The sequence below is a fragment of the Saccostrea cucullata genome, unplaced genomic scaffold (assembly GCF_032062105.1).
Source record: "Saccostrea cucullata isolate Sc308-1 unplaced genomic scaffold, CSIRO_AGI_Scuc_v1 ctg3548, whole genome shotgun sequence".
Taxonomy (NCBI): Eukaryota; Metazoa; Mollusca; class Bivalvia; order Ostreida; family Ostreidae; genus Saccostrea; species Saccostrea cuccullata.
The window spans coordinates 17,721-32,465 of NW_026932583.1; the positions used below are offsets into that span (position 1 = coordinate 17,721).

General features: G+C 33.9%; 1 protein-coding gene across 1 annotated transcript; it reads left to right on the forward strand.

Annotated features, from left to right (window-relative positions):
* Nucleotides 1-2,780: 2,780 nt before the first annotated feature.
* LOC134235468 (interferon-induced very large GTPase 1-like) lies at nt 2,781-6,878 on the forward strand. Its single transcript, XM_062717599.1, has one exon. It carries the CDS (start codon nt 2,781-2,783, stop codon nt 6,876-6,878), a length of 4,098 nt encoding a protein of 1,365 aa, XP_062573583.1.
* Nucleotides 6,879-14,745: the final 7,867 nt, after the last annotated feature.

The following is a 14,745-nucleotide window of genomic DNA, read 5'->3' on the forward strand; positions in this document are numbered from 1 at the left end:
CTTTATATCATAATCCTAACATGACTCCTGGGAAAATAATAATAAATTTAATAAACAAACACAAATATTTCTGCTTTTAAAGAAAAATATTGGCCATTAAAACCGCACGCAAGTTGCAACGGGGGGGAGGGGGATTACATTGAAAGTCCGGTCCCCCCTTTCCACACACACACATACCCACTTTTTGTTGCAGCCATAGTCAAATTCTTCACTATAGGACAAAAGAATAAGGCAGGCATTGTTTTATGTATCTATTGAAAATCGTACTTCTTAGTTTGATTAAGTTATTTTGTTAGTGAAAGAAGACTAACCCCCCCCCCCCCCCCCCATCATCACAACCCCACCAAAGGCTAAATTGGATTCGAGTTTCGACACCCCTACCCCAATTTCTTTTCTGGTTGAGTATTGAGGATTTTTAAGGTAAATTGATTTTTTCTGGCTGACCCCCCCCCTTTTTTAAACGAGTTGTGTTTCGACATGCGAAGATGCGAGACAAGTCGGTTTTTCTTTATTTTGATATGTTTGGTATGAATTTTAAGAATTTTTGAAAATTGAATAAGACACAGGTGTCGTCATAACGATTCCAGTGAGTAACGTCAAAGTTTTGTTGGGGAGCGCCTCACTAAAATGCTCATAAAATACTGAAAAAGTGAGATATTTTCAAAATTTATGTATATTTGCATTCACAAAGAGTCCGTCTATCAAAATTTACCAAAAAGTCAATTTGTGAAAATTTAACCTTAAGGCCCCTTTAATCGTGATGGCAGTCAAATATGTTCTAATTCGCTTCACTGAAAGGAAAATAAATTATTTACAATAATAACAACACAATTGTTTAGGAAGAGAAGCGCTTATCTGCTATTCATTACACGTACATTATACATAATAATTCCGTGAATCTCATCACTTCTTTCTGAAATAAAGAAAATACACATTAGACTTTTGACTTTATACAGAAAACCCATATGCATTAACTTAAACAGTTCTTGTCATACTCCATATACATGCTCTGAAAATTAAATCCTAACTAACACTTATGGTGGGTTGTGGTGTAACGTTGGCGAAAAAAAGCCTTCGAATAAGAAAAATTCGTGCTTGAAAACCTGTTCAACAGGTATTGTTAAAAATAGAAACCAATGGCTATAGACTTTTGATAATATATATACATTGTGAACTATTGGTATGGTTTCACGTATTTCAATAAAGAAATGTGTATCTGTTTGAAGGACTTAAAACATCCTCTGGAAGAGCTACGGAATACCCTTCAACAACATGGAGACACAGATTGGAGAAAAAAGATCCCCTGTGAGTTACTACAAATGCTTGGTCTTCAAGGAAACCTCAAGTATTTTGACAAAACTTGCAATATTTACTCAAATTTATGTCAAAATCTTACTATTGATGCTGGAAATTGTCTGAAATATTTGCAAGAAACCCATGTTTCTCACAAAGACACTGTAAATTTCTATTGTTCCGTTCCTGCTCTTTGTGGTACATTAATGTCAGGTAGAAAGAATGATGTTTTACAGCCGCGAAAGCAACTGGTAGACGTTATTTCTGAAGTCGATATGAAACCCAGTGATTGTAAACCATACACGAAATTGTCTCAGATTGATACATTGGAAGAGCAATTGGAAGTTGAAAAAGATATTCTTCCAGAAATAATTGGAAGAAGATTTCCATCGAGAACATCCGATAGAGATCATTTTCAGTCTAAATCTGGTGACCAGAACGTCAAAAGAGCTGTTGCGTTTTATGTTATTCCTGTATTTCAGTGGAAACCTAGGCATTCTGAGGTATCTTTAACAGGCAAAGCAGTCAAATGCTTGCAAAAATTAGAAACGTGCATGACATCAAACAAATCAAAAGCAAAAACAATTTGTTTAAATTTTTTTGAATCATATGGCTCACATTTTCAGCTACGAATGATTCATTTTGGTGGCATTTTTGAGATAGAAATTTTATTTAAAGAAAGAAATATAGGCCAGTCAGAAGAAAAAAGAAAGAAATTTCTTGAGAACGTTCTTTTAACTAGGCATCTTTGCAAGCTTGAAAGTCCAGATAGTGAAACTACGTTGAGCAATACTGATTGTGAGGAATTCGAACTCATATCCACCAACAGTTATCAGTATGGAGGGGCATCCCCTGTGGTAACTTTTCCTCTTTGGCAAAAGACATTATTAAAATGTGGAAGGTCGTTGACTGTCGTACATAAAGACAGATATGAAAATCATGAGCTTTTGGGGGTATGGAGTTTGATCGAACAAAAAAGTGAACATTTTAAAGATGCTGAACAATTGGCAGCATTTGTTTCTGAAGTTTGGATAAATCTTACTCATCAAAATGATGAACGCAACTTCTGTAATTCCATTAAACAATGGAAACAAGACTTTTTGAAAAAGGTGGAAGCCTTAGCGAATAAAAATATATCGAAAGATGAGGACCTTCAGATTCTTTTACAGCAACTTAGCGAAGGGGAGTCAAGGTATGGATATACACCTATCCAGGATGCTTTGTTTAAAGGTCAAAGGTCTGTTGAAACTTTTTTAAGGAGGTTTGCAGAATTTGAACCTAAATCGCCAAATGAGGAAAAACATAAGCGTTGGCATGGGCTTTTGAATATATGGAAGAAACTTAGCAAAGCTAAACATGGTTTAGCCGGAGAAATTTTGACATGGCTGCAAAAATATTTGTTAAGCGAGTTTGTTGTTTTGCCTTGTCCATTGCAAGATGTTGAAAGTACAAGTCGAACAATTGAAACAATACTACTTCCCGCAGTAATGGTCATCGTGAAAGAAAAAATATGCCAAATTGAAACCTTCTTTGCGTTTCTAACATCGACCTTACAGAAATCTGTTTCATGTGCGCTTGACAAGTTACTGTCAGTTGGAAACATTCTTCAATACCTAGCCATGTTTTCCGACGCATTGACCTTAGGATACGATATTCATACTAAAGAAATGAAGAAATCTTTGACTATAGACGCAATTAAAGAGTATTCTTGGCGATGTAAGAAAACTCTCACCTTCTTTGGGACCATCAAAAGTTTTTCTGCTTCAGCTAGTCAAGCATGGGCTTTAAAGAATATAATATTCAACCTCATCAATAAAGATTGTTCTATTGCTGATTCCCATTCTTCTGCTCAAGGCGAAAGGGGTAAGCTATTCAGCAGCATCGTCAAAACCATGAAAAAAAGAGGACTGACATTTGATCCAGAAATACTAAAAATAGTTGAACAAACCCAAACTGATTTAGATGATATTTTGAAACGAATGGTGCAGATTTCAGGGATTTCAATTTCATATTTCGAAGGAGACAAAAGAGTTAATAAACCTGCCTTGGTTGAAGATTCTTTTCCGGAGTGTCCTTTGTCAGCAAAACAAAAACCATTATTACAGATTTTAGAAAAAATGAATATGAAGGAATTTTATCCAGGAAAACTTACACTTCAACACGTACTGAAAATGCACGAAAATCAATTTTTAGAACCAGCATCATTTTCCGAACTTCCGTGGGTTATGCTTAGAAAAATTATTGCAATAAACTTTGACTTCAGGGAAAAAACTCTGCATGATTTGCTTCGGAAGCTTGCAATAAAATCGCAGCCAGAGAAAAAAGTATCTTCTATTGGACAGGTCGTTTCTTCAAGAAAAAATATCAAAACAAGTGAACAGTATCACCCAACAGATGTCTTTCTTGCATTGTTTCAGTGTTTTGATCCATTTCTCAAAAAACTTGTTGTACAGAAAATGCAAGTTTGTCAAGTTGCTGTACCATTGGTCTACCAGGACTATGAAAGAAATCTCCTTAGACTTTCCTTATGGCCCATAAGGGAAATTTTTATTGACGGGGGTTCTGAATCTGTGGCTACAAAACACCTACAAACAGTTGCCTTTGTAAGAATTGGTGATAAAAGAAAACGTTCAAAATCAAAATTAATCAACCAATTTCTTAGAAGCCAAAATGATGAACACAGTACTTTTTACCATAAGGATTGTTCACTTGGATTTCATAAAAGAGATTTTGCTAGCGGAACCGTCGAAGCAAGTTGGTTCATTCCAAATTCAAAAACAAACAACGACGACTCCGATAAGAAATCAGAGAAAGAAAAAAATATTGAACAGCCTCTTACAATTCTAAACCTAAGAGGAAATGCATCTACCTACCTCGAGCAACTTCAATTTTTGCTAACTTTGGCTAGTGCTTTGGTTGTCATTATTGACTATGAAGATATACAAAATGAAACACACTACCCAATTTTACGGAAAATTCATGCATCAGAGGCTCATGTCATAATTGTTACAGATTTACCACACGATGAGGACGAGACGGAACGATTTATTCAAATGTACAGCGAAAAAACGGAGTTCTCAGTTGAGAAATGCTCAATTCTTTCCATTACCTCGGAAGGACGATATCTTAACGAAATAGAGGTGAAACAATGTTTAATCAATGATGTTGATGGCGCTATTCGCCGTAGGACCTTTTCAATGTCTCTCGAAGAAATAAGTGAACAATTACCATTAGGTTTCTACAGTGATGAGGAAAGGCCAAAATCGATTTTAGGAAAACAGCTATGTGGTCAAATTATATCTCAAATAGAGGGTACCCAATGGACAACAAAACTACATAAAAAGGATATTCTACCACTCCAGGGTGAGGCTTTATGGCATGAATGGAGTATCGAGCAAAAAGAAGAAAATCGGTCAAGAAAAGGAGAATTTGTTGCTAAAGACCAACATTTAGAGAAGATGCGAATTTTGAGGGTGAAACAGGTTTGCGTTTTCGAGCAAAAAAATGACATTATGGCCCAGTTTGTCGATATTTTAGTAACGTATATGAATGATAAACAAACATCATTGTTTTTCATATCTTGGCTGCGTCAGTACATGGATAGTCGTTCTAGAATTATTCTGCCGGAAGTTTTGCACAGATTACGGGAAGCTTTTCATAATTTCGAAAACATCAGATCATGTAAAGGAGCAGAAGTACAAAAAAATGATGAGAAAAATCTGGAGGAGCTCAAAGCAAAAATATCTCAAGAAGAGAGAAATTTGGCACAATGTTCTTTTGGAATAGAACACTTTTTCAGGGAAATGGGCCAACTTTATGAAGCTTTTATGTACTGTCAAGATTACGTGTCTTGTTTAGTTACATTGAAAACTCGAGAAGTTATACAATCTTTACCTACAGTAGCTGCAAAACTGTTATTGTGGGGACAACCACTTGAAGTAATGGATGGCGACGCCGCAAATGTTCCCCTTAAATGGATTAACGCTGTCTTTAGTGAAGTTTCAAAAATAATAGATGGAGAAAAAAAGCGTCTTTTTTCTATTTCAGTTTTAGGCATCCAAAGTTCTGGGAAGTCAACTCTACTCAATACAATGTTTGGACTCCAATTTGCCGTAAGTGCTGGAAGATGTACAAGGGGGATTTATGTTCAACTCGTACCCATAAATAAAAAAATGTCTTCCTTAAAGTTTGATTACGCAATGATCATTGATACCGAAGGTTTGCGTGCACCTGAACTGGCTGGTGAGAAGGTGAATCATGATAATGAACTTGCAACTCTAGTAATTGGCATGGGAGATGTTGCCATTATTAACATAAAGGGAGAAACAATTGCAGACATGGAAGACGTTCTCCAAATAGTTGTTCATGCGATGATAAGGTTGAAACAAGCAAACGAAAAAATAACTTTAAAACAGTCCTGTATTTTTGTTCATCAAAATGTTTCAGCGCAGGATGCGGATAAATTAACAATCCAAGGAAACCAAAAAATTATCAAAAATTTAGATAAAATGACAGTAGAAGTAGCTAATGAGGAACATGTGGCAAATATAAGGTCGTTCAAAGATGTAATTGGCTTTAACCCAATCAAACATGTCAAATATATTCCTGATCTATGGCATGGTACTCCACCAATGGCACCAGCTAGTTCACAATACAGCACAAGTGTTATCGAAGTTGCAAAATGCATTCTTACAGATTTGACAAGTGATGAATCTCAACGTTACCTTTCTGTCGAAAACACCAAAGTCCATTTGCAAAGCCTCTGGAAAGGTATATTGTCAGAAAACTTTGTATTCAGCTTCCGAAATGTACTAGAAGTTAAAGCATACAGCTTATTAGAAAAAAAATTCCAAGAACTAACCTGGCAACTTGAAGAGCTGAAATTAAAATGGTTGAATGATAGTGTTCGTCCAACTCTTAGAAAATGCATAAGACATGATGAACTCGAAAGACATGAAAGAGAAATATATAAAGAGTTTTCCAAAACCATAAGTTCCAAAACAAATGCGATAACTAAGGAATTGGAACGTTTTTTTAAAGAATCAGACTTAGCTGAGCATATGGTGCATTGGAAAGGTCGAAAAAATGCTGAACTTGAATCAACTTCCCGTGAAATTCTTAGTGACATAAAACACAAACTAAATGTTGAAAAAGAGAAATGCAGAACCTTAACGAACAGTAATAATTGCATACTTCAAAATAAGAAAGAAATTCAAGGGAAAGCTACCGAATTTGCAAGAACTCTGAAGGGAAGAAAGGAAACGCCTTCAGAGGAAGAAATATCCAAGACGTTTGATGATGCTTGGAAACAATGGGTTGATGATATTGTTCGGGATAATCCAGAGAGAGATGTTCAACTTGATTTACAGGAGATGAGAATTCAAATTGACCGTCTGCTTGTCGATAGATTTAAAAAACATGAGATGCTGTTAAATGCTGAGAAGATTCAAAAATGGGGGAAATCAAATAGAATTGAAAATACAATGGCGGTTGATGATATTAAAGAAAACCATATTTCAATTAGTACCAGATGGTGGCAAATAAAACGTATCTCATTTGCCAAGTACCAAAAAAAAAGCGTATGAATTCATCAGTTGTAAAATATTCAAAAACATTGATGTATACGTCAAAAGTCTACCGGCTGATAACGAATATGACTCTTCAATTTTCAACCAGATTCTTAAGTATTGCATTGATGCATTCGACGAGCATTACAATGACCGTGCAACTCATGGGTATTTAATACAGCCCAATCTAGAAATAAAAGTCGCTTTGCATGTTACAAGTTTTTGTGAGTATCATTTCACTAAGATGATTCAAGCCTTTCACTTAAAAAACAGTATTCGTTCAAGAATAGAGAGTAGTCGGCAGGAAACAGAGGCTCTTTTTATTGGCATCTGTACTGCAAAAGCAAATGAAGTGATTGTTTCCAACGTTTTTTGTGTGGAGATGAAATCCTTAGTACAGGAAAAAATCGAGAGAGAGCTATCTGTTCACATTTCAAGGGAAATAAATCACCATTTTGAGTTCACAAAGTTTTCTTTAATCAGGGCTATCTTAAAAGATTTAGCAGAAAATGATGAATTTGAAACGTTTATGCAGTACGTTACCTGCTGTGAATCATATACGAAAAACTGGATCACCGAATTTACAAAGGCTCACTTTTCTACCAGGAATGACAATGGAATTACACCCTTCACATGCTATGCAATTGAAGTGTTGGAATTCATTATCAGGGAAATAAAATTATCTGTTGGTAAGGCGTCCTGTGAACCGTATCCACCGCAGTCGGTTGCGGAATGGATACAGAGATTTCTTGAAAATGTCGAAGAACATTGTTTTAATTTTTCTGCAGAACCGTTTCAATCTATCAAATATCTCAGCATAAGCAATTTTGATGATTTATCGCACTTCATCAAAGATCAAATTGAAGACGTTCAAAGGGAGCTGACTTTAGGTTTCAAAGAAATGGATATTGAATCTGTACCTTGGAAAGACCCTTCTCCACATAAGGTAATAATGGATAAGTTATGGGGCTGTCCACAAACGTGTCCTTGGTGCAAGGAACCCTGCTCAATGACATCCAATAAAGACAATCATGAACATAGCTGTATACAACATCGTCCACAAGGGATCAATGGTTATCACAGAGAAGATAACAGTGAGCTTGTATTAGAAACTTGCAACTATCTCATCAAGAGTGAAATGAAGGTAAAATGTGGCAACTGGTGTAATTGTTCTGAAAAGAATTTGGAAGTTTATCACCCGTGCAAGAGCTACAAAACATATATACCAACGTGGGAAATAACTCCTTCCTCAGAGATATCAAAATACTGGTCGTGGTTTATTGGAAAATATGGAAAAACTCTTGCTAAGCACCATGGGATAATTCTTCCAGAAGTTCCTGATGATTGGGTGAAGATGAAAAAAGAAAACGCAATTTTGAGTCTTAATGAATATTTCACATGATCTATTTTTCTTTACAAGAATTTGGAACGAAAATTGATGATGTTAATACAGTAAAATTAGAATATCAACTTATGTTAGCAGACATGAAGAACCAAAGCGGAAACTCATTGATAGAGTAATAAAAGTACTTTTTTGCCTTAGTTGTTTTCGGGGAAAGATCAAGTCAAAAGCTTTATATACCTCAGTTTGAAATTATAGACATAATAATGCCTTTGAAGGCATTTGAATGGAAATGCAAGTACTTTCAAACTGTTATTACAATGCGTACTAGATAACTATAGAAATTTGAACAAAAATAATAATAATACATGTACTATCCATAACAATTTAATCCTTCTACATGCTTTAAATTGTAATTTTCAAGATTGTTGATAAAAGTTTGGTTTTATCATCATTATAAAAAAATCAATATTGCTTATTTTTTGCACTGCCGGTCAGAGTTAATTATGAGATAGAAATATTCCGTCGCCCGCCCGTCTGTCTGTCTTACATATTTTTTTTTCAAAATGCTACTCCTCCTACAGATTTGATCTAATTCTAATATAACTTTGAAGACAAGTAGACTACACTGAGATACATAACTTTATGTATCGCTTTTTGATTTACCAGAAGGTGCTACCTTGGTTACTAAAAATAGAATTTCTGTGAAATACATTAAAAATGCTATTCCTCCAAGACTTTTGGTCCAATTTCAATATAACTTGGCACACAAGTAGACAGCACTTAGATTGGTTTTTGATGAACAGTGTTACAAGATTTATCAAAAAATGAAATGCTTTCAAAATGCTACTCTAAATGCTATTCTAAATGCAGTTTTAGTCTGATTATAAAATATAATATAATTTGATACATAAATGTCATTTTTGTTTTTTTCTATTAAGATGAATGGTGTTGCAATGATAACTAAAATTGAAAAATCACTAAAAAAAAATATTAAAAGTTACTGCTACAGTTGTAGTTTTACTGAAATCGTGCCCCCCCCCCCCAAAAAAAAAAGAAAATTAAGGTTCATTATTCTATTACGTGTAAATGTAATTACTTTTGTAATGTTATAAGTCCTAACTGCAACTCTTCTCAACCTTTATTATAACAACAAACCAATAGAGCTTCAGCTTTGACAGAGACTTCTGGTTTAAAATGAAATCCAATGCAATTTTTTTTCGAATGCTACATTTGTAAAAACTTTGATTTATGTTTCGTACATGTGATATTTAAATAATGCTGTTTCGTATGTGAAAAGAGTTTTATTGTGATCACGTTGGGTTTTTTTAAGATAGTACATGTAATGATGCACGTCTCCTAATGTGAAAATAATTTCTTTGGGAAAACCTATTTTGTTTCAACATTTGCTTATAACGCTGAAGTTTGTACGCTATACAAAGCAATATGCTCAGATAATGCAAAAAAAGTTGATTCAAGATGTCTTTGGTGTTTCGGATGAAATTATCAGATTTCTTTTTTAAAAAATTTATGTAGGAGCCACATAAAAAGTTGTTGAAATATTTCATTACTAATTTAAGGCAAGGCCATTTTTAGTAGGTTTAAATTAGGGCTCTTGGATTAAGGTGATGATTCAGTGGAAATGTCTAGCAAAATGTCATGTAGAAGAACATGACCAAAATGATAAATTTGGTAATATGCAAGCCTCCTCGGATGACTTTACATTTAGATTTAAATCTGTTAAAACGTTGTATCGCGAATATGGTCGCGCATTCATAATAAGACAATTTAAGTAAGGGAAATGAAAAAAAACTTGCACTCATTTGATAAATACTAGGGATGGCAATTCTGAATCGGTTAATCCATTAATCGGTCGGAACGATGCAAATTGGTTATAAAATCCGTAATCGGTTAGTCGGAAAAAATAAAAATTTACGTTAATTTCAACACATTTTCTTAAAATTCATTATTTAGAAAGGAAACCACTGCTTAAAGTTCATTTAATGTCTTTACTTATCTTGTAATTAAATAATTAAGAAATAAATAAATAAATAAATTGTGGAACCATAGAAACCACCTATCCTGATTAAGATCACGGGGTAATTGGTCAGTTTGTGAAGTGTTAATTGCTGTTTTCAAAACATCATGTTGTTTCCCCGGCCGTCCTGCGCGTGATTTTTAATTATATTCAAGTTCAAGTTCTTTATTGACTTTGAGCTTATAGCTCATCAGTACAAACAAATACTAACATGACTGTACAGGTGTACAGGAAAATATATTACTTATGTAAATATGATACATTTATGTATGACATAAAAAAATTACGACATGGATAATTAATCTAACATGTCTTTTCTAGGCTTAAGTAAATAAATTTACTTGCCTTTGACCTTCATATAATAAAGATTGTCTTCTACATTTGGCCTCAGAAGTTTTATATGCACGCTGTTCCTGGGATAGGGGACGACCATTTGATTCGGGGTGGGGGGAGGGGTGCTGGCAAATTTTTTTGAGACGCATTACTTATTTTCATGCTAGTCAAGGACAGATAATTTATTTTCAAGATCATCAAGGACAGATTATTTATTTTCGTTTTTGTCTAAGGTTACATTGATCAATTATTCTTAAAGACTTATCATTTATATACCATAGGCGGATACAGGGTTTGGGGAGGGGGCATGTATAACTTCGTTCAGGCAAGAGGTCTGGGGTCGCCATAAAGCCCCCAGTGGGTCCTGGGCGAAGCCTAGATGGAGGCCCAGGGAGGACCCCCCCCCAGAAGCTCTTGGGTTTTTGGGTATTTTAAGAGTAAAACCAAACATAATTATGTGGGAATTGGTTAGTTATGTACCAAAGTATGACATTCTTAATATTAGTCGTATCATACTTTGAATTCAGGGGGTGAACCCCCCTGAAGCTCTTGGTGTTTTGTGCATTTTAAGAGTAAAACTAGGCACAAAAATATTGGTATTGTACCAGAGTATGGCATTATCATTATTAGTATCATATATACTTTGAAATTTTAGGGGAGGGGTCGTACACATGTACGCCCCCCTTAAATCCGCCAGTGTATACTTTGTATTTATATTTCTGGAAGTATAATTCTTTGACAAGAAAACTTATCTATTGCAGTGTATAAGAATTGGCTTGTATTTAAAGTGATTCATCACACATACTGAGTGCTGCACATTGCCATGTTGATACACTGAGTACAAGTATCAAGTACAAGAGTCTGGCAATCTGATTTTAAATACTATTTGGTTCTAAAATGGCGAGCAAAGCGAGCCCAAAAAATGCTGAATTGAAGATTTTGAGGTTAATTTACACGGAAATAAAAAGGTACTTTTCACAATATTTAAGTATCATAAGTCAAGGCCAGATTATTTATTTTCTTTGTAGTGGAGGACAGATTATTTATTTTCAACATTTTCAGGGAAAGATTATTTATTTCCAAAATCTGCCCCCCCCCCCCCCCCCCCCCCCCCTCAGAATCAAATGGTCGTCTTCTCTGTGATTAACATTAGTTTTACAAAGATTAAATTTACGCAACGCTAAAATGTAATCTTTATACAATGATTTTAATTTCTTATCAAACCAAAGTTTATCGTTTGTGGATAGATAAAGGTTGTGTTCACAATTGTTGCTTTTCAAAACAGTAGAATTAATAGAAAGTAAGTATGCAAATGCGCAATAAATATCATTGTTGTAATCACATTGAGATTTGTCAATTTTGAACCAAATTATAGCATCATATAAAGAATCAACTATTGAGACATATGGTATAAATGTATCTTATATCAAAATAACTGTTCCCCCTCCTTGAATCGTTCTTGAATATCGTGGAAAGATGTATATGTGAAAATCTTCCACATCCAAAGAAAAATCTTTATGTAACCAATATTCGGATAAACATATAATATCACATGTACATAAAAAATGTTTTAGGGAATTCCATTTATTTTCAAAACCACTATTAATGTTCCATCCGATTATCTTTAGGGGATGATCATTCTCCGGACACCCCTAACTCGGCTGTGGTCCCCTGTGTTCTTTTTTGTCCATCGCTTGATCCTGTCTCTAGCGCCTCCCATCAATGTAAAGCTTGTCTTTCACCAAAGATGCCTTCTTGTTGTCATCCTTGTCTTTTTTTTAACACGGAGAGTAGTTTTTTTTCTCCTTTCTTCAATTTCTTTAGGGAATTGCTCCGAAATTGATAATTCTGAATCTTTCAATTTGAATGCATTTTTACGGACTAGTTCTCTCTGTGGAAATCTTGGGAAATCTTGTGAATTTTACAACAAGAGGCCGTATCTTACCAGTTACCTTTCTTCCGATTCTGTGCGCCCTCTCGATGTCGACTTTTTCCTCGATTTCCAATACAGAACTACAAATGTCTTGAATAATGCTAATACAATCTTCGATTCATCGCCAGAGGGTTCCTTGATATTATAAAACAGTTAGTTATCTCTCATGGAACGACATTGTAAGTCTTGTATTTCTTCTTTCATGAGAGAGTTTTCATACATTGAATCATCAAGTGCTATTTTTAGATTGTTTATCTCACAAAGGCCTTTCCTAGTGTTTTTGTCATTGTCATCAACTGTTTTAGTTATGAACTCTTGACTTTTTTCAACTTAGGAAACTCTAGAAGTAAGTAACTAAGCCTGGTTTTGCATAGTAATTAAAGAACTTTCAATTGAGTCTAGTTTCTCTAAATGACGTGAGATACCGTCTAGTCTACTGAAGATTTCCATTTCCCATTGTGGCGGTACACCTGAACTCGTAACAGAAATGTTCGATTGAAAATTAGGCTGTACATGTACATGCATTTGAGTAGGGTTCATACTTACAAAGCCTTGCGGTGGTTGCATAGAATGGAATGGATGAGTATTGCATTGTAACGGTGTTCGAACACATGTTAGACATACTCGGCGTGATTTGCGATTGGCTAGGTGGCCCCGGCATATTGGTCGCCATGTTATCTTCCTGTCCCCCCTTTTTTGATTTCGTTCGTTTCTTCTTTTTTGGTGGTTTCGCTGGTGATACAAAACTCATTCTATTTGCAGCAGGGTAACATTAGATAAACGGCACACAACATTTTCCATCCTGGGAATTCGCATATAAGTTAAAAATTCATAAATGTTTGGACCTCTATCATCTCCCACCTGTACCTGTACCTGACGCATGCGCACATTTAGCATTTTTAATTCCTTTGTCTATATTTTTAAGTTATCTTTTAAGTTGTGTTACAGGTATATTAGGGGGGGAAACATTGTAAATAAAGCGAAAGTTCAGACATAGTTTTGATTATGGTGACAATGCATAATAAACTTCCTAAATATATGCTTTGGAAACTTATCTGTGCTTTTTAACACAAATGAATTCCCATGCAATGAAGATTTATGATTTTCTTTGTTTTTCTTGTATCATATCAAAATAAAGATAAGATATACTCTATGCACATAAAATACCCCGATCAAGATAATTAACAGAATGTAGCTTTTAACGTCTTGTATAGTTTGTACAGAAATAACGGAATCGACGATCACATAGTTATTTGTACAGGTGAAAAGGAATATTAATAATGCAGAGTGATATATATATATATATATATATATATATATATATATATATATATATATATATATATATATATATATATATATATATATATATATATATATATGAAAACTTTTGTCTTTTTTAGAACAAGAAAAAGGTCAAATGTTTCATGTGTATAAAAAGGGAATAGTATTTACATGTATGTACGCCTTGTTTAGCATGTACTCTTGTGAGCATTGAGGCCCATGGGGTTTTCAACTTAAATATAAACTGAGAATTTTAGAAAATAAAAAAGGGAGATTATTTTAGTTAAAATTTTTAAGAAGTTAATAATTATATCATAATAAATTTTAAAACAAATAAATTCCAATTAAACTTTTAAAAATAAAAATTAATCTACTTCAGTCAATAAAAAATCTAAAAACATCATACAAAGATCTTTGATTAATAACCATACATTCTACTAGATTTTGTGTATCCTATAACCCTTTATTATGAAAACATACCGCTTGCTATATTCAAATTTTATGGCTTCGTACCTGAAAAAAATTAATTGTTAATCTTGATTCTGTGCAAATGATCAAAATCTACGACGATATTTATTTACATTTTCTTAAATAATATGCACAAGTTTTGTAAAATGGTATGATTCAATTATACTAAACCTTTGGATTATTTATAGAAGCCTATAGGGAATGAGGAAGAATAACAGAAGATGATGTAAATAATAATTAGAGCCAGTCTTTTTAAAGTTACACAATGTATCCGTATATCATTTTCGAATCTGTTTCTTGTTTTTAAAATTTTGTTTCTGTGTCATTTTGAAAGGCTTTATAATGTTAATTTCTTTGTACAAAAATTTTGTAAAAAATTCAATGATGAAGATTCCTTGGAAGGTTTTTTTTGCTTGCTTGTTTATTATATCAATTTTATAGAATTTAAAGGTTTTCCTATATTATATCTTATTAATTAATGTAATTA